The 21,740-nt window shown below is 37.9% G+C and overlaps 1 protein-coding gene across 1 annotated transcript; it reads left to right on the top strand.

Annotated features, from left to right (window-relative positions):
• Positions 1-15,937: 15,937 nt before the first annotated feature.
• stk25a (serine/threonine kinase 25a) lies at positions 15,938-21,134 on the top strand. The gene is made up of 11 exons (XM_073870111.1): positions 15,938-17,333; positions 18,173-18,403; positions 18,528-18,584; positions 18,780-18,888; positions 18,991-19,148; positions 19,338-19,523; positions 19,853-19,998; positions 20,080-20,188; positions 20,454-20,531; positions 20,643-20,773; positions 20,913-21,134. Exons 1-11 carry the CDS (start codon positions 17,316-17,318, stop codon positions 20,950-20,952), a joined length of 1,263 nt encoding a protein of 420 aa, XP_073726212.1. The 5' UTR covers positions 15,938-17,315; the 3' UTR covers positions 20,953-21,134.
• Positions 21,135-21,740: the final 606 nt, after the last annotated feature.

Below are 21,740 nucleotides of genomic sequence, written 5' to 3'. Positions count from 1 at the left end.
TGTCGGCGAGCGGTTTTAACCTTAATCCCCAAAAAAGGAGACCTTGGTTGCTTAAAAAACTGGCGCCCCGTCTCCTTGTTGTGCGTTGATTTAAAAATCTTTTCAAAGGCCTTAACAAACAGATTGAAGACATGTATAGAAACTGTCATTCACAATGACCAGTCCTATTGCATTCCAAATCAGACTATTTTTGATACTCTGTTTTTGGTTAGAGATATTATTTCAGTGGCAAAAAGACATAACTTGGACATTGGCCTTCTCTCCTTGGACCAAGAGAAAGCTTTTGATAGAGTGGATCACTCTTATCTATTTAAGACTCTTGAGGCTTTTGGCTTTGGTCATCGTTTTGTGTCTTTTATTAAGCTCATGTACAGTGATATCTACAGCATGTTAAGAGTAAATGGAACATTAACAAGACCCTTTTCAGCGACAAGAGGAATACGACAAGGGTGTCCTCTATCGGGGTTACTCTATGCTATTTCTATTGAGCCTTTTTTAAATTTGTTGAGAACCAAATTATGTGGTATTGGTGTTCCTGGATGTCCAAAAGTCCCCAATGTAAAACTTTTAGCATATGCAGACGATGTAACTTTGATAATTAGAAATTCAAATGACATTGATAATATTAGTTCATGTTTGAATATTTTTCAGAAAGCTACCTCTGCACGCTTAAATTGGGAAAAATGTGCTTCTTTGTTGATGGGGGTTTGGCATACTTCAGGACCTCCTAATTTGCCAAATCATTGTAAATGGGCACAGGATGGTTTAAAAGTTTTAGGTATTTATTTGGGAACTGAGCAGTATATGGAGAAGAACTGGGAAGGAGCGGCTGACCGGGTTATTGGCAAAATTCAAAAGTGGAAGTGGATTCTCACACAGCTTTCATATAGTGGGAGATGCCTGGTAATTAATAATCTGGCCGCTTCAATGCTGTGGCATAAGGTCACAGTGTTAGATCCCCCCAAAGAATTGCTTTTAAAGGTTCAGAAGGCATTTGTTGATTTTTTTTGGAATGGCCATCACTGGCTTCCTCCTGGAGTGCTTTATCTTCCTGTTGCAGAGGGAGGTCAAGGCCTAATACATGTTCAATCTAAAATTACAGCAATGAGACTACAAACATTGCAAAAATTGTTGTACTGTTCTGGTATGCCATGGATTGATTATTGTTTGTATATTCTTAAAGAGCTTGGAGGAACAGACCTTGACAAAGAGCTCTTCCTAATTGAGAAGCCTTATGTTAAAAACATGAATTGTTCTCTCTTTAATTTCTATGAATCCATTTTTCAATCATTGAGTTTGTTGAAATTTTCAAGAGTGAGCGATGAAAATTATGGAGGTGCAGAACCTTTGTTTTTTAATCCTCTTTTTAAGCTACAGCCTCCAGTATCAGATTCTGTAATTAAAATGTTTTCAAATGCTGGAATAACTAGAGTGATAGATCTACTTGATGTGTTAAGAGGCCAGTGGCGATTGGCGAACCGCTCAGTCACTTGCTGATAAGATTGGGTTAAGGTCTGTAAGAAGAGGGGAAGGGGTAGTTAAGAGTTTTAAGACTTGTTTTCCCCCAGAATTCACATTATTTGTAGTTTCTGCTTTAAATAATGGCTTGTTTGTAAAGACTTTTCCAGCTTTAAAAGTTGTTCCAAAGAATCTGGAAATTGAAGAGGACACAGAGGTTCTTTTGCTAAAGGGGTTTGATTTTTTGGATTTTCAAAGTATGGAGAAGAAAATGTTTTATCAGTGTTGTGTTAAATCAGTACACTCTATACAGTTAAAGGACAGGATAGATACCAAATGGAGGACGTATCTCTCAGTGCCCAGAGAAGTAAATCCCTCATGGAGGTTGTTGTATAAGCCTCCTATTCCAAAAAGATGTGGAGATTTAGAGTGGAGAATACTTCACGGAGTGTTGGCTACAAACAACTTTGTTTCTAAATTCAATGAAGGGGTTTTACCTGAATGTCTGTTCTGTAAGGCTTCTGATACTGTATTTCACTTATTTTGTGAGTGTTCAAGGCTGTTTCCACTTTTTGAACTTTTGGAAAAACTAATTATGACATTGGGTTTTTGTTTTACAAATACCCTTTTTATTTTTGGTTGTAAGTACAAACAGTCATGGCGCGAACAGTGTGTGCTTGCCAATTTTTTAATTGGCCAAGCCAAGCTAGCAATCCTGAAAACACATCAATGTAAAAATGTTGGTCAAGATGTTGATTTGTTGTGTCTTTTCAAATCACTGGTTGAATCTAGGATTGCCATTGAATTTGCATACTACAAACAAACTGATAATGTACTTTTTTTTACAATGAGGTGGGGTGTGAGAGATGCCTTAGTGACAATTACTGAATCTGGGAATTTGTTTTTTAATTGGTAAAATTAGCAATTAATCTTGTGCGGGTTTCTTTGTTTTTTTGGTATTTATTTTTTATTTTTGTTTGTGGTCTGTATAATGATTCTGTGATGTTTTAGGTAATGGAGTGAATTAAAAGGGTTTTAAAAGTCAAAAAAGTCTCTCTCTCTCTCCCTCTCTCTTCCTCTCTCTCTCTCTCGTTTCCGGTGTGAGTGTGAGCGTGAGCGTGAGCGTTTGGAGCGTCGTGAGTGTGGATAGTATTTTTCTGAGTGAGTTTATTTTTATTTTGTTTATTTTCTTTTTCTTTTTTCCTTCTTTCTTCTTTTTTTTGGGGGGATTGTGTAGTTTGTTTTGGGTTGCGCGGGGTTTTTCCCTTGCGTAGCCATGGCGGGCTCACGAGCTGGTATTCTAAATAATCTCACGCGACGGCATGGTATTAAAATAGCGTCGGCAGTGAGCGTTGAAGATTGTTGTCTAGCTGTAGGAGAGGTTGTTGGGCATGAATATATCATGTCGGCCTCTAGAATGAACAGTGTTACTGTCATTTTTCTTAGCTCTGTTGAGAAGGCAAATGAGTTAGTTGAGACTGGAATAGTCATTGATAATCTTTTCACTCATGTTCTCCCTCTTTCTATGCCATCTAAAAAGGTACTGGTGTCCAATATTCCGCCTTTTATAAGTAACGAAATGTTAGTGAGAATCCTGTCCCGTTATGGTAAATTGGTATCGCCTATTAAGATGATACCAATTGGAGGAGGCTCTCCTCTTTTGAAACATGTAGTTTCGTTTAGGCGATTCGTTTACATGATTTTAAAGGATGATGAGGATCTAGATCTCTCACTGCATCTCAAAGTTGACGAGTTCGACTATGTTATTTATGTTACTACAGACAGGATGAAATGTTTCAAATGTGGTTTAGCGGGACATTTAGTCCGTGCTTGTCCTGGCAGGAATAGTGAAAACAGGGCACCAGCTGATGATACTGTTAACTGTAGCGAGCCGGTCACGGCTGGTGCTTTAAACGCGGCTCTGTCTGTGACGGAGGCAGGTGCAATGGGAGATCTAGCAGCGGAGAACCCGCCCGCAGTTGAGGCAGCGGTAATCCAGGTAAATTGTCATGAAAATGCGGATGAGGAAAATATGCTGGTCCCGTTGGATAACGCTGAAACATTGAATGTGCCTGGTTCGCTTTGTGATGGCATTGAAGTGGAGGCAGAACAGATTGAATTCAAAATTCCATCAAAAAGGAAAAATTCGGACGATTCTCAAACGATCAGAGCTAAGAAATCTGATATTGATGATCTTTATAGTGACGGTGAGTCTTCTGATTCGAGTGTCGGTCTCTCTCAGAATGATTTCTTTAGCCGCGGTTGTGAAGTGGATGACATTAAACTTTTTTTAAAAGCAACTAAAAACAAAAGAGGGATCTGTGTAAGCAATTATTTTTCTGACACAAATCAGTTTGTGGATAAAACCAGGCTTTTCATGTCGGAAGGTTTGTTTACAAATAGGGAGATTTACCGATTAAAAAAGATAGTGACAAAACTCATTTCTGACAAGGCCAATGAAGGTGGGGAGAGAATATCATAACCTGTTTAGCAATGTGATGTGGGTGTGTGGAGTACTGATATGTTACTTATTCTATTTCCTTTCTCCAAACATGAGTGAAGTAAACATTGCAACTTTGAATGTCAATGGGGCAAGGGAAATTAGGAAAAGAGCTGATATTTTTGAGGTGATTAAACAAAAAAGAATAGATGTTGCTATGTTGCAAGAAACACATAGCGACTTGAGGAATGCCACTGATTGGGCTCAAGAGTGGAATGGGGTTTCTGTATTGAGCCATAACACCTCCCTTAGTGGTGGGGTGGCTATTCTTTTTTCTAAGAGTTTTAATCCGACCTCTTATCAGGTTGATGAGGTAGTTAAAGGTAGGCTCTTAAAAGTAAGAGCCACTTTTGAAAATTTTGTTTTTGTTTTTATTTGTGTGTATACTCCTACTGCACCAATAGAAAGGTTGTTGTTTTTAAATACGTTGTGTTCTGTGTTGCAAAAATGCTGTGAAGAAGAATATTTATTTTTGGGTGGTGATTTTAACTGTACTATGTCAGACATAGACAGGAATCATATTGAACCTCATTTGCCATCTCGTAATCGCTTAACCCAGCTTGTCAAAACGCATGAGCTCTGTGATGTTTGGAGACAGTTCCACGAAACACAGAAACAATACACTTGGACTCATGTGCGTGACAGTGTGATTTCACTGGCAAGACTGGATCGGTTTTATGTTTTTAAGCATCATTGTAACATTATAAGAAAATGTTTTATTATTCCACTTTGTTTCTCTGATCACAGTATGGTGCATTGTTCTGTATTTTTAAATTCCATAAAGCAAAAAAGTGCATACTGGCAGCTCAACACTACATTGTTAAGTGATAGGTATTTTAAAGATATGTTTAAACTGTTTTGGGATGAGTTTAGGGCTACAAAGGGATCCTTTAAGTCGCTAAGACAGTGGTGGGATTTTGGGAAAGCCCAAATAAGACAATTTTGTTTGCAGTATACTCAAAACGTCACTAGAGAGACTTTGTTGAATATGAACAGCTTGGAGACTGATATTTTAAAACTTCAAGATTTAGTTGAGTCGACTGGTGGCCAGATTTATTTTGATTCTTTAGCAAAAAAGAAGACACAGTTGGCTGATCTGCTGGGTTTTAGAACACAGGGGGCTCTGGTCAGGTCGAGGTTCCAGAGTGTGGATCAGATGGATGCTCCATCCAGGTTCTTTTTCAACTTGGAGAAAAAGAACGGGCAGAGCAGAGCCATTCATGCTCTGCGCGCTGAGTCTGGAGGATTATTGACAGACCCTGCTGATATTCGTAATAGAGCATTTGTGTTTTACGAAAAGCTGTATAAAAATGAACTTGGGGCAGAATTCAGGAGTGACAGTGAATTTTTCAATGACTTACCCCAGGTCTCTGAGGAAGTCAATGCTGAGATTGCTGGTGATTTGAGTTTAAGCGAATTGTACAAGGCTCTCCAAGGAATGGCACCTGGAAAGGCGCCGGGTATTGACGGCCTGCCAGTAGACTTCTATAAGTCGTTCTGGGCAGAACTGAAAGTGGACCTGCTGGAGGTGCTGAATGAAAGCTTGGCTGAAGGCCAGCTGCCTCTGAGCTGCCGTAGAGCAGTTCTAACACTCCTGCCCAAGAAAGGAGACCTTACGGATATAAAGTGCTGGCGCCCCCTGTCTTTACTTTGTAGTGACTACAAATTGCTCTCAAAAACCTTGGCCAACAGGCTAGCAGGAGCGCTGGATGGTGTTATCCATCCTGACCAGACCTACTGTGTTCCTGGTAGGTCTATATTTGACAATATTTCATTGGTTCGTGAAATTGTAGAGGTCTCCAAGATGCTGAATATAGATTGTGGACTAATCTCATTGGATCAGGAGAAGGCATTCGACCGTGTTGAGCATTGTTATTTGTGGAGGGTTTTAGAGGCATTTGGGTTTTGTAAAAATTTTATAAATTGTATTAAAGTTCTTTATAGTGGCGTGGAGAGCATTCTGAAAGTGAACGGTGGCTTATGTGCTCCTTTTAAAGCTCTAAGAGGTGTTAGGCAGGGGTGCTCTTTGTCTGGCATGCTCTATTCGTTAGCGATAGAGCCTCTTTTACAGCAAATACGGGTCAAACTTTATGGTTTATGCTTGCCAAACTGTGTCAAAAATTTTGTATTGTCGGCTTATGCCGACGATGTCATAATTATGATTAGTAGGCAAAGGGATATGCAGGTTTTGTTAGGTTTGCTTACAACTTTTAATGAGTTATCTTCTGCCAGGGTTAACTGGAGCAAAAGTGAAACTTTATTATTAGGTAAGTGGATAGGTAGGAAACCAGATCTCCCTACAGGATTAGGGTGGGGAAAATCAGGTTTTAAATACAGTATATGTTGGTGATGATTTAACAGTGCAAAAGAATTGGGAAGGACTCATTGATAAAGTGAAAGGCCGTTTGGATAAATGGAGATGGTTAATTCCAAAGATATCATACAGAGGATGTATTTTAATTATTAATAATTTAGTCACTTCCTCACTATGGCACAGGGTTGCTTGCATTGATCCTCCATTACAATTGTTAGCAAAAATCCAGGCTATTTTAGTAGATTTTTTCTGGGATAAATTGCACTGGGTCCCACAAAGTGTGTTATTCTTGCCTAAAGATGAGGCTGGACAAGGCTTGGTACACTTACAAAGCAGAGTAGCAACTTTTCGGTTGCAGTTTATACAGAAACTTCTTACTAGTTCAGTTGAATTCAAATGGTGTTCTGTTGCTTATGTGATTTTACAAAACCTTGAGAAGTTGGGGTTAGACAAAACCCTTTTTTTACTTGATCCAATGAAATTGAACACTTCTGATTTACCAGTGTTTTATAAGAACCTTTTTAAGGTGTGGAGTCGGTTTGTTTTTAAAAAAGCAGAGAACTTTGAGTCACTTTATTGGCTGTTAGAAGAGCCTTTAGTCCGTGGAGCACGCCTGGATTTGTCTGCAAGTGGACTTTATCCAGGCCTTAACAAAACACTTATTGACAGTAAAATTATCACTTTGGGACAATTACTGGAAAAATCAGGACTTGATTTTATGAATGGAGAAGCTACGGCTGAGCATCTGGGTATTCGATCAACCCGTCTAGTTGCACAGTTATTGGTGAAATGGCAGACGATTCTTAGTGCAACGGAAAGAACTTTGTTGTCTGAGTATCGCGATGGTCTCTGTGAATTGGAGCCTAAAGACTCTTTTTCATGCTCTGTTTCTTTCAGTGAGCCTGGAAGAGGTTTCTGGAGTGTTTTTAAAGACTGTTGATGACCTGTGTGAAGATTTCTTTTTTTGCTCTGGGAAAATTTTATACAAGTATTGTGCTGTCATTTTTAACAAAAGAATGTTAGATAAGAAAGTTGATACTCCATGGCGTGACTTTTTAAAACTGAATGTGAATATAAAACCTGAATGGAGAGCACTTTATAAGCCACCGTTGACGAAAAAGATAGGGGATTTACAGTGGAGAATCCTCCATGGTGCTGTAGCAGTTAATGCTTTTATCTCTATTTTAAATCCTGAAATTGATGCTGTATGTCCTTTTTGCACTGAGAGAGAAACCGTTTTCCATGCATTTGTAAAGTGTGCAAGATTGGAGGTTTTATTTTTGTTTTTAGGAGATATTTTTCAAAGGTGCAATGAAACTTTTACTACGGTGTCTTTTATTTTGGGTTTTAAATATGTGATGAGGAAAATATTTGTATGCCAGTTGTTGAATTTTGTTCTAGGCCAGGCAAAATTGGCTGTGTACATGAGTAGGAAAAAGAAAGTCGAACAAAATGTGAGCCAGAATGTAGTTGCAATGTTTTCAAACATGGTGAAAGCAAGAATATTGATTGATTTTGCATACTACAAGCTTATGGATGACCTTATCACTTTCGAAGGCATTTGGTGTTATAATGAGGCTTTGTGCTCTGTGTCTGAAGGTGATTTGGTTTTTGCACAATTATTGTGAGTTGTTTTTGTTCTTAATATTTATGCTCATTGTAGTGTAAAAATATTGTGAAAATTAATTGTAATAAAAGTTTGGTAAAATTCAAATTCTCATTCTTTCTCTTTCTTTCTTTCTTTTTTCTTTCTTTCTCTTTTTCTGTCTTTCTCTCTCTGTTCCTTTCTCTCTTTCTTTTTTTCTCTTTCTTTCTCTCTTTTTGTCTCTCTCTCTCTTTCTCTCTTTCTTTTTTTCTCTTACTTTCTTTTTCTTTCTTTTTCTCTCTTTCTTTCTCTCTTTTTGTCTTTCTCTATCTGTCTCTTTCTCTCCTTCTCTCTTTCTCTCTGTCTCTTTCTTTCTTTCTTTCTTTCTCTCTCTCTTTCTTTCTCTCTTTCTTTCTCTCTCTCTCTGTCTCTCTCTCTCTCACTCTTTCTTTCTTTCTTTCTTTCTTTCTTTCTCTCTTTCTGTCTTACAAACACTTAATTTAAATAAAGTATAAAAAAGCTAATATCTGTTTTTGAAGGGGACGTCCCATACTGTATGCATACCTCATATTTAACCATTTCACTGCGCCATTTTGGACATATATAACATCACTCCATTTAGAGGCCTATAAAGACTTCATTTCAAAAGAGTAGAAAAAAAGTATGATCTGTTTTTATAGGGGACATCCCATACTGTATGCATACCTCATATTAAACCATTTCACTGCACAATTTTGGACATATATACCATCACTCCACTTTAGAGGCCTATAAAGACTTCATTTCAAAAGAGTAGAAAAAAATTATGATCTGTTTTTATAGGGGACGTCCCATACTGTATGCATACCTCATATTTAACCATTTCACTGCGCCATTTTGGACATATATACCATCACTCCACTTTAGAGGCTTATAAAGACTTCATTTCAAAAGAGTAGAAAAAAATTATGATCTGTTTTTATAGGGGACATCCCATACTGTATGCATACCTCATATTTAATCATTTCACTGCACCATTTTGGACATATATACCATCACTCCACTTTAGAGGCCTATAAACACTTCATTTCAAAAGAGTAGAAAAAAATTATTCTACTTTATTATTATATGTCCAAAATGGTGCAGTGAAATTGTTAAATATGAGGTATGCATACAGTATGGGACGTCCCCTTCAAAAACAGATCATAATTTTTTTCTACTCTTTTGAAATGAAGTCTTTATAGGCCTCTAAAGTGGAGTGATGGTATATATGTCCAAAATGGTGCAGTGAAATGGTTAAATATGAGGTATGCATACTGTATGGGACGTCCCCTTCAAAAACAGATCATAATTTTTTTCTACTCTTTTGAAATGAAGTCTTTATAGGCCTCTAAAGTGGAGTTATGGTATATATGTCCAAAATGGTACAGTGAAATGGTTAAATATGAGGTATGCATACAGTATGGGATGTCCCTTATAAAAACAGATCATCATTTTTTTCTACTCTTTTGATATGAAGTCTTTATAGGCCTCTAAAGTGGAGTGATGGTATATATGTCCAAAATGGTGCAATGAAATGGTTAAATATGAGGTATGCATACAGTATGGGATGTCCCCTATAAAAACAGATCATAATTTTTTTCTACTCTTTTGAAATGAAGTCTTTATAGGCCTCTAAAGTGGAGTGATGGTATATATGTTCAAAATGGCGCAGTGAAATGGTTAAATATGAGGTATGCATACTGTATGGGACGTCCCCTTCAAAAACAGATCATAATTTTTTATACTTTATTTAAATTAAGTGTTTTTAAGACAGAAAGAGAGAAAGAAAGAAAGAAAGAGAGAAAGAGGCTTAAAACATATTTATTTACTAATTCGTCATAAAACATTCCAGAAACTCATAAAAAACAACAGCAACAAAACAGTCAATTCAGATTACAGTTCTTTACATCTTTAAAACCAACATTTCATCCTCCCCGACCTCACACAAAAAATTCTCAACAGCCCATATTTCAGAGAATTGCATTATATCATTGACTAATTTAAAATAAACAAACTCAATTTTAATCCGAGCAGCCACCATCCCTTTCATAACTCTCTCTGCATCAATTGAGCCAGTGCCCACAATCTTATTTGTCCGTGTCTTCCAAATTGCCAACTTGGCTGATCCCAACAGGTAATTCAGCAAAACCACTTTTCTTCGTTCACTGACTTTATACTTTGGACCACTAATAAAAACTTGGTAAGAAAATTCCTCTCCCATGTTTTCTAAACACACTGTTAAAAAATAAAAAAGACCTCTTAACCTCCCACATTGGATAAACAAATGTTCTACAGTTTCATCTATCCCACAAAAAGGACACTGCCTTCCCACTTCTGGATTCAGGTGCGCCACGTGTCTGTTTGTAGCTATTATACCATACATCAGTCTCCACTGCAAATCTGCTGTACGTTTTTCAATAGGAGGCTTGTACAGAGATCTCCAGCTTCCTCTGAAGTCTGGCCCAAACACTTCTGTCCACCTCCACGTTCTGACTCTTCTCAAAACAGTCTGATGAGTCACTTTAACCAGCCCGGTCTCGCCCCATGTCGTCGATGTTTGACGACGCTTGACCATTCGTCGGTGTGTGGCGCGGAGGGTGTGCCTTTCGCGTCATTTTTTGACGAACTGGGGACTTCAATACTATTACGTCCGTTGCATTCTCTTCTCCTGTTTTCTTGCCATTTTCGCGTCGGTTTAGGGTTAGATTTACATAATGACATCCCTACCCAAACCTAACTCTAACCCCAACGCCAGGTGACAACTGTTTCTAACCCCAACGCCAGGTGACAACTGTTTAATTTCGCGTACACTGTTTAATTTTGCGTACACTGTTTAATTTTGCGTAATCTAACCCTAAACCGATGCGAAAATGGTAAGAAAATAGGAGAAGAGAATGCAACGGACGTAATAGTATTGAAGTCCCCAGTTCGTCAAAAAATGACGCGAAAGGTATACCCTCCGCGTCACATATTGACGAATGGTCAAGTGTCGTCAAATATTGACGACATGGGGTGAGACTGTGTTACTTTAACACACACAATATACAATGCCTTTTTGCCAATGCCCTGGAATAAGCCCAACTCTGGAGTTTTAAAGGACAAAAACGTATCTTCATCCTCCTGACTTTCTTGTGCAGCAGAAACACTTATTGGTGGAAAACTGCAGCTCCAACCTTGCTGCGAATGAGTCTCCAGTGCTTCTCTGCAGGCTCCAGGCAGCGCTGAGCGTACTTCCTCCAACATCTGATCCAACAGACGTACAGAACGTATTCCTGTCTCGTGCTGAAGTGAGACTGCGGTCTTCCACCCATTATCGTCCCTTAAATGTTCAATCTTTGTACATCCTGCTTTGACCAGACAGTTCCTCACACTGTTCGAAGACAAAATGTTCATCTGCATCAAAGAATTGTAAAACAAAGGTTCTCCATTGATCCAGTCCTGTGGTCGCACAATCTCTCTGGTCACAAAAAAAGTCATATTCCACACTTTCAACATGGATTTGTAGAAAAAAGATAAATGACTGCAATCCAGCTCGTTAACTTTCAGTAAAAACAGCTGCTTGTCATATCCCAGATTCGAGGTTCTCCTTAGCAAAGCACATGCCACATTCGTCCACTCCACGTCCTCCTCGTACAACAGTCTCTGTGCTGCCTGTAATCGAAAAGTGTGGATCCTACTCCTTACGTCAATCAGACTTTGTCCCCCTTCATGAGTTGGAAGATACAGAGCTGACGCAGGAATCCAATGCTGCCCTGACCAAAAGAAGTCCACCAACTTTCTCTGGATGCTTTTAACAATGTCATCTGGTGGCTCTAAAACGTTGAGTCTGTGCCATAACATGGAGGCGGCCAGGTTATTTGTAACCAAAACTCTACCCCTGTAGGATAGCTCTGGCAATAGCCATTTCCACTTAGACAACTTAGCAGACACCTTATCCAGCATACCCTCCCAGTTCTTTTTCCTATAACTATCTACACCTAGAAACACTCCAAGAACCTTTATTCCTTCTCTACCCCAATGCAAACCTCCAGGAAGTTTAGGTGGCCCACCATTTACCCATTGTCCCACAATAAAACCATTACTTTTTCCCCAATTAACTTTGGCCGAAGTGGCTTTCTCATAAACCTCCAAACTCTCACATAGTATTTGTATATCTTCTTGCCCAGTGATAAAAATAGACACATCATCTGCATAGGCTGAAACAGAAACTCTCGACTGCTTTGGGTCTCCTGGAACTACAAAACCCTTTAGTTCATTCCTTAATTTACATAAAAGGGGTTCAATAGCTAGACTATATAATAACCCTGAAAGAGGACACCCCTGTCGAATCCCCCTTTTTACAGGCACTGGATAGGTCAAACCATTCCCCATCTTAAGCATTATTGAGGCACCTTTATACAACAAACGTATCCATGAAATAAAAACATCCCCAAACCCAAAAGATTCTCATGACCCACCCGGTCGGGGGCTTTCTCCTGATCGGTGGATGAAACTCCCACATCACACTTTTCATTTATAGAAACATCAATAACATCTCTTATTAAAAACAGATTGTCCATTATTGTGCGACCCGGAATACAATACGTTTGCTGTCCTTTGACCACAATATGTATGTACTTTTTTAGTCTATTGGCTAAAGCTTTTGCCAATATTTTGTATTCGGAGCACATCAAAGAAACAGGGCGCCAATTTTTTAAAGAACCAAGATCTCCACACTTTGGTAAAAGAGAGATCACAGCCCTCTGACAGCTAGTTGGTAATGTGCCTTTTTCAAAACATTCACAACACACTTCATAAAAATCTTTACCTAAAACAGTCCAAAAAGTCTTGTAAAATTCAGCCAGTAAACCATCTATTCCCGGTGACCGCCCTATGGACATTTGCTGAACTGCATCTGTAAGTTCATTAAAACTTATCAAAGTGTCAAGCTTTTCCTTATCCCCAGGTTGCAACTTTGGAAGTCCTTGTAATAATTGTGCCATGTTCTCAGAATCACAGCCAGTGTGTCCATACAAATCAGCATAAAAATTCATTGCCATTTGCCTCATTTCTGTTGGATTAGATGTTAATGTTCCATTGTCTTTGTGCAGATGAAGTATGCGCTTTTGCTGTGCAACTTTCCTCTCAAGATTAAAGAAATAAGAAGTCGGAGCATCTATATCCTTAATAGAAGAAATTCTTGCTCTTGTTAAAGCAACCTTCGCTCTTTCCTCCAAAATGGATCTTAATTCAAGTTTCTTATTCTTTAAAACACTGGATGCACCCAAAACATTCATATCCAAAACACTTTCCATACATATAATTTCCTTCTCCAACAGCTCAATTTTCTTTTTAACACACACAGTAGTATTGTAGGAAAAATTTTGACAAAAAACCTTTATTTGTGTTTTTCCCACCTCCCACCATTGTGTCACTTTTTCAAAATTACATTTATTCAATTTCCACATTTCCCAAAAAAACACCAAACTTCTCACAAAAAGACCTATCCTGCAGTAATTTAGAATTAAAATGCCAATAAAACCTAGGGCGTGCTAAAGTAGTAATATTAAAATCCATAATTGCAGCATGATGATCAGAAAAACCATTAGGAAAAATGTTCACATTAGATACTCTATTAATATTCGTTTTACTTAAATAAGTTCTGTCTAATCTTGCTCCAGTTACATTAGAATCTAGTATTTTCACCCATGTATACTGTTTAGTTGTCTGATTCATATTCCTCCACACATCCACTAACTCAAACTCTTTGATGATATTAACAAGAGCATTACTAGACAGTGAGTGAGACTCTTCTGTGTTCCTGTCTAAAAGAAAATTTGTAGTGCAATTCCAATCCCCACCCATTATTATGCAAGAATCCTTGTCACATTTTCTTATAGCATTCTGTAGTTTTCTAAACAATTCCACACGATCTGATCCATTATTTGGGGCATATACATTTATAAAAAGAATCTTTAATTCATTTATTTCTCCTATAACCATTAAAACTCTGCCCTTTTCTATTTCTTCAGTTGACACAATTTTCAAGTTCAAACTCTTTGAAAATAGAATGGCTACCCCAGCACTTGTATTTGACCCGTGACTGAAAACACTCTCCCCCTTCCACCATCTACACCATTCCACTTCATTATTGCAATCTGTATGTGTTTCTTGCAAAAAAAGAAAAATTTATATTCTTAATATTAATAAATTCTCCCACCATTGCTCTCTTGCTCCTGTCTCTCCCCCCATTAATGTTTAAAGAAGCTACCCTTATCATCTCCATAGAAAATATAAAAAGGTAGAAAAGAGAGACAGAGAAAAAAAGGGATAGTAAAGTCACCCTGAGTGATATATTAGCCATTGATTAAGTTATTTGAATAGAGTTTTATCCCTTCGCAGTTTCCCAAGAAACTTTTTTAAACGAAACCTTTTTCTTTGACTGCGTTCATCATCTCCAACCTTCCTCTGCCAATAACGAACAGAAGACTCAAACCTCTTTAGATCAGAAAAATGATGCCGCACATCAACAGGTTTTCCAAATGTGTCATCCAAGAAACTATTTATTTCATCTAATGAATAAACCTGCCCACCGCTTACTTGCGAAGCATCTGACACATCTGAAAAATCAGACATTCCACCACCATCATCATCATCATCATCAACATCATCACCATCCATTTCCTCATCAACCGTTTCAGCTTGCACCTTTCTGATAGAAGATATTCTCTTCCCTTTTTCCAAAGTTTTACTCTCCAACCGATTTTCATCTTCATTTGTCTGGCTCTGTCTATTACTCTCTGAACTCTCCACAGCTTCACCCTGCTCAGCCTCCTTTACCACAGTGCTTTTCTCAATAATCACATCAGTTACAACATTAACTTCCTTTATTTTCCGCTGTTTTGGCTTGCTTCCAGAAGCTTCCTCTATATCTTTTTCATTATTAGAGGACATACCTGCCATTATCATTCCTTCCTTTGATTTTGAAACCGTATTCTGATCCTCATTATTTGTCATTACTGTTTCATTTGGTACATTTACTTCACTACTCTTTTGCACATCATTTTCATTTTCCTTACTCTTATCTGGAATACTACTAGGGCCCGCATCATTCTCAGAATCGACTCTATGAGGGCAAGACAACCTAACATGTCCAATACTTCCGCAATCAAAACAACGCATCTCTCCCATGCTCGCATACATCATCTACGATTTACCGTCAAAAATAGAGCGAAAGGAAATATTCAGCCTCGGTTCATTTAAAAACATATAAACCTGTCGCCTGAACGACAATACATGTTTTAAAGCGTCATGTCTACAACCAAGTTGAACCGTTCTGATTCCACGGGCTAGTTTTCCAAACCGAGAAAGTTCTCGTTCAATATCGGCATCCGGAATAAACGTCGGAACATTAGAAACTGTTACCTTCGTCGTAACTGAAACTAATGGCTGAACAGGAACGAAAGTGCCACTTACCGAAATGCCGGTCTTGATCAAGCTATGAACCAAATTTTCTTCCTTCAAAAAAACCACTACAGCCTTGTTCATCCGAGACGCCGAAATGATGTTCTCATGCCCCACGCATTCTGCCACATCCAGCAACACGTCCTCTACAGGCACACCTGCTTGGGTCACACACCTAATCCCATGCCGGAGCGACAGGCCTGACGCCTGCACATTCGTGCGAGACGCCATCCCTACCTCCGACACGAGAAACTCTCGCAGCAGATTTTTTTTTTTTTTTACAAAATAGAGGGTAAAAAACGGAAAATAAAGTTTGAAAGTTTCCTCTCACCTAGTTCACCCTCCCATGCACCCTCTTCCCAATTCCCAGCATTCACCAGAGAGAGAGAGAGAGAGAGAGAGAGAGAGAGAGAGAGAGAAAGAGAGCGAGAGAGAAAGACAAAAAGAGAGAAAGAAAGAGAGAAAAAGAGAGAGAGACAGAGAGAGAAAGAAAGAAAGAAAGAAAGAAAGAAAGAAAGAAAGAAAGAGAAAGAATGAGAGAGAGGAAACCAAGCGCTCTGAAAGCGCGTTCTCTCTGCTGTTCTTGAAATTACCGTATGTCTAGTAATAGGCGCACACGCTTATTTTGAAGCGCGGCTGGCTTGACTGTGTATTTTCAAACAACGGCTGGCTTGACCGCGGTCGTGGACCGGATGTTGAATGTATATAGCGGTTGAATGTAAATAGCGGAAACACTGTGTGGAGTAAGTGTCTGTAAAGTATAATAAAAATAAAAAGAAGGAATATTATAAAAAATAATAAAAATCTGTCTCTATTACTAATGTTTTCTAAAGTTCAATCAAATTTATTTTATTATGTTAGCGCCATTCACAGTGTGCATCATTAATAAAGGACTTTACAGAAAACATTTTAACACAACAACGTGATATAGAATGATGAAAAACGAAAAGTGTTTTGAATTATAAATAGAAAAAAACAATTATATAGAAATGTTATAACTTCCCCATAATTTTATAAATTATATTAAAATTATATAACAGACAGAAAAATAAAAAACTAATAAAATACAGACTTGGAAAAAATATGGAACAAATCAACTAGGAATGGAGACAGAAATCTTTTCTGCTACCAGTAGTCGATAATGCTTGATGCCTGATATGGGAAAGAACGCATTTAAAACTAATAATTAAATTACCCATTCTGCAAGTGACAAAAACCTTTAAAATAAAATATACAGGGTTTAACAAAAAAAAGAACAGGAAACTGATCTGCTTGTAGGCCTAATATTAAACTAATCAGACCAAGGCTGATCCAAAAACAAACACTGGCTCATACCATCACACTTTCTTAAACAACAATTGCAATATAGTTTTTATATTTTGTATTTGTGTATGTATTATTTTGGCTTATAGTAGACAACATATGTATTTAAGAGATTTAAAGATAAAAAAATCCATTTGTTCTATTGTCATGTGCTCTTTTAGGTCATTATGCTAAATGCAGTGTAATTACATTTAGAAGAGGGGTCAGGGCCTTTCTGTGGACCTTTGATCAGAGAGTGGCACACCCACATTCCTTGGCCTTGCTGGCAGTGTATTAAAAGAGCACCTATTTCGTTGCTAAAAAACAACGCTATTTTGTGTATTTGGTATAATACAATATGTTCGCGTGGTTTAGAATTTTTTTTGTTGCACAAGATATTCCTGCCTTCCTCAAACGCTCTGATTTGTTACAAAGCTCATCGATCTGAAAAGTGCTGTGTCCTGATTAGCCATCTTACCAGTACGTTGTGATTGGCCTGAATACCTCTGACATCAGCCGGAAATGTGACGCTCTTTACAATGTTTGTAAGATTAACTCACAATGCAATGCTGACAGGAGTTAATATTGTCTTTACTACCTAAATCTACTACCGTCTTTACAAGCCGAATCTGATCCAGAAAATGCAGATGACCAAGCTGATTGATCAACTTTGACAGCACGGCTTGAGCAGGATGTACCAGATTGGTAAGGTAAGGATTACTAAAACTTTAAAACCATGTCTGCATTTGTGATCGTAGAAACGACAAACAACAAGTGCTACTCTGCACTGCTCACAACTTGCCTTTGAATCATGGTTTAGTCATTTGGATTTGTACCTTTTGCATATTGTTAACATACTTATACACATACAACAAAGGAAAAGTAAAATCGTGAATCGGATAATAGTTGCTCTTTAAGTCTGGAAGCTATTTAAAACCATACAAATAGTGACAGAACTGAGGTAGAACTATTACATCTGATTTTAAGAGGTCCATAATCTTTAGTTAACACCAAGAATAGGAAACATCAGTGATGTTAATGTTTGATTGTCTTTTGAAGAATATGAAATAAAATCTTAATGACTGCCGAAATTACAATACAATCTGATGCCTGTTAAGGGAGGTCTTCTGTCCTAAACTTTGAGTCAAAAATGGTTGTTACTTTGCTGTATGAAAGTGTCACACAGCCAGATAGATCGAACAAGACAGCCGAAGCTCTAAATGTTTTTCTATTGCAGACTGGCAGCAAAACAAAAGCAGAGCCAAAAAAAGATCAAAAACATTGCAGAATTTCCAGCTGTTCTCTATGGATTCTCATAATCTCTGAAGCAGCAGAAAAAGAGCAAATGTCTGGTAGAACGTTCTGTACTTGATGCCTGGTTAAAGGAGCCAAAACATAAAAGTCCACCGCTTATTTTAGGAATTCACTCATAAAAGTCCATAGCTTATTTTAGAAATTCACTCATAGAAGTCCACCACTTATTTTAGGAATTTACTTCTGCGATTAGATATTTCTAATGTTTAATTATTTTTGGTATGTGTTCTGTTAGAAGTCTCGTCTAAACCCTGAAGAATACTTCACTAAATTGGAACATATTGGTAAAGGGTCATTTGGAGAGGTCTACAAGGGCATAAACAACCGCACAAAGGAGGTGGTGGCGATTAAGATTATTGACTTGGAGGAGGCTGAGGATGAGATTGAGGATATCCAACAAGAGATCACTGTGCTCAGCCAGTGTGACAGTCCTTATGTCACAAAATACTACGGCTCTTTCCTGACGGTCTGTGGAGATTTTTAAAGTTTACTAAAAAGCTTTAAGCGGTTTTTTCCCCATTTCAAGAGAATTCATAAAAGTGTCAATTGATCATGAACATGTAATTTTCTGGTTTGTTTGTGGTTTTCAGGGAACTAAATTATGGATTATCATGGAATATTTGGGAGGTGGTTCAGCTTTGGATTTGGTAAATTGGTGTATTAAGATGAAAATGTTCGAGGTGTCTGGAAAGTGAGGAACAAAGTGCTTAGCCAACAAACGGATACAACCGTGTGTTGTTTTGCAGTCTGTTTTTCATTGTGACATTTACAATTTTCTGCTTTGGAAAATTTTGAAGGCCCAGGTACAATTTCTGACATGACTCTATTATGTTTGTGGACAGCTGAAGCCAGGGCCTCTAGAGGAGGCTTATATTGCCACTATCCTCAGAGAGATACTGAAAGGACTTGAGTACCTCCATTCAGAGAGGAAGATTCACAGAGATATCAAAGGTCAGAATTTAAAACTTCCCTGAACTTTATGTGAGTTTTGTTCATTACTAAAAAAAATTGTAGTGTCCCTATATCGATAACCTCATACAACCTGGCTTACAGCGGCCAATGTTTTACTATCTGAACACGGAGAAGTGAAGCTGGCCGACTTCGGTGTGGCCGGCCAGTTGACAGACACACAGATAAAGAGGAACACATTTGTGGGAACACCATTTTGGATGGCACCAGAGGTTATCAAACAGTCTTCCTACGACTTCAAGGTAGAAACACTTATCGTCATTTACTTAACAGGTGTCTTGTTCAAGTTTCTACGTAAACATCTGCTAGCCAGTGAAAGCCGAAGTCCTCTTCTGTTTCCGTGATGAAAATAAGCTCAATAAATTATTCAGAGACAGACAGATGGTATAAGTGCTGGCACCCATTTCCCCCTTTTCTTTCCTTTGTCTCAGGCTGACATCTGGTCTTTGGGTATCACAGCTATTGAACTGGCTAAAGGAGAACCTCCAAACTCTGAACTTCACCCAATGAGAGTCTTGTTCCTCATTCCTAAAAACAATCCTCCCACCCTGGAGGGCTCCTACAGCAAGGCCTTTAAGGATTTTGTTGAAGCTTGTCTCAATAAAGACCCAAGATTTGTTAGTACCTTTGCACATGTTAGAGGTTTAAAGTAACCTTTTATTTATCTTGTTCAGTTTAAGTAATATTCTTAGAAGATGTGTCAGTGCTAAATAGAAATATAACGGGTTAAAACATGTTTGGTTAATTAGCCTTAAATTTGGTTGAAAGTACCCAATACCATTTACAATACTACAATTTCATTAAAACCTAACCAGTTTTGCACTAATCAATCAGTTATAACCTTGTATTGTTAGCTTTTAGTATAAAGACCTTTATTAAACTTTAAAACTTGATTGACAGAGTGCTTTTCATTTTCGTGCATTGACACACTGTTTGCATCCAACAGAGACCAACAGCCAAAGAGCTGCTAAAACACAAATTTATTACCCGCTACACCAAGAAAACCTCATACCTGGCAGAACTGATCGATCGATATCGCCACTGGAAGTCAGAGGGCCATGGGGACGAATCAAGTTCTGACGACTCCGACATGTACGTGCACTTCACATTACTGTTTAAGCAAAGCGTTCCATGTGAAGTCTGTGTGTGAGTACTTTGTGTTTTATCCCTTAGGGATGGAGAGGGCGATGATAGACAACAGTGTCCTATTTGGACCTTCCCCACTCTGGGGCCCAGTTCCATAAACAAGTTACAGAGAGGTCACAATCATTCAGATAATACGGTAAATGTGTGTTCCAAAGCAGTCTTGATGGTCCAAATGTGACACCAAAGTAGCACATAAACCATGAAAAGTGCATTTCCAAAGCCAAAGAATTGGTGTAAGAGACAGTTAAGACTTATTTTAGCTGAGTAAAGACAACTTGGTTTGGAAAGGTGATCAACCACCACACTAGCACTGACAAAATAATTTTCCTTGAGAAATAATTACAAATCTTGACAAGATTCATGTTTGCATGAATGGTGACACACCATTTCATTTTTAACAGACTACAGACGTCACAAAGAGGCAACCAAAGTCTTCATCCCTGACAACTTTTATCACATCAATCTTCAGAGAGTTAAAAGTTTCAAAAACCTACATGATGTCATTGAGCCTCCAGTGCAGGAGTACCTGCATTAACATTAAATCATAACGCATGGATTAGCAGTGTGGTGTGTTGTGCATGCAGTTAAAGGAGAAGCGACGTGCAAGTGGAAACAATGTGTTTGCTTTGGAGGAGCTGGAGAATGCCTTCAGCCTCGCAGAAGAGTCCAGTCCTGGAATCTCTGATTGTTTACTTAATCACGTCATGGAGAGAGTGTGCAGGTAAAGTGGTTTCTGTGCTTAAGTAATTATTTTTGTAATTTTCTTGGTACTAATTTTGTGTATACTACGAAATAACATACTGTGCTATGATATATAGGAATCTTTTGCAGCTGTAAGACTTCTGTTGTCTAATCCACAGGTTTACACTCAATGGAAACAGCATGCCTTCAAAACGATGAGGTCCTTCTGACTGCTGGTCAGGAAAAGACTGTCCCGACTATTCAGAAATCAGTTGAAAATGGCTTTTAAATTCTAAATTAGTTTTTGAATTTGAACTGATTTTGAATTAAAGCATCAAACAGTATTCAAAGAGATCTGCGTGTATTGTGCTTTCTTGAATCATTAGACATTAAAAGTAATTTGGCTTCCACTTCATATTCCTTGTTTTTAACTACTGTGTACCTACATAAAAAAAAATAATACATTGAATTTATTGTGTGCATGCTGTTTAGGTTTGTGGTTGGGTTAGCGATAGGGTCAAATGTGTAATTGCGTGCAGATACTTTAAATGCAAGTACAATGTAACAACATGCATGTACACAATTATAACATTGTATATACAGTTCTGTGCAAAAGTCTTAGGCCACCATGCTACCATTAGATTTGTTGTTTTTGTAATTGTATAGTGATCATATATAATTATTTCTCAGTCTCTTTATTAGAATACAAATAGAAAATACCAGAAATGTGTATGTAGTATTAAAAACAGTATAAAAGCTGAAGTGTCAAGTATTGAGGGTAAACTCCCCTTACACTTAAGCAATAGCATCCAGATCTCTTAAACCTAAATGAAATTGAATCCTAATTTATAATTCTAATCGAATGACTTAAGGACTTCAGTCTCCTCAAAAAGCTCAACATGTGTTTCGTGCCAAGAGAGGTCACACTAAATATTGACTGATGCCTCAAAAAGAAATTTACTGTGTACTTATTTCCTGTATTTTCTGTTTATATCTTAAAATAAATA

The sequence above is a fragment of the Misgurnus anguillicaudatus genome, chromosome 8 (assembly GCF_027580225.2).
Source record: "Misgurnus anguillicaudatus chromosome 8, ASM2758022v2, whole genome shotgun sequence".
Classification (NCBI taxonomy): Eukaryota; Metazoa; Chordata; class Actinopteri; order Cypriniformes; family Cobitidae; genus Misgurnus; species Misgurnus anguillicaudatus.
The sequence above is the reverse complement of the archived record's forward strand: the minus strand, read 5'-3'. Positions and strand labels throughout refer to the sequence as shown.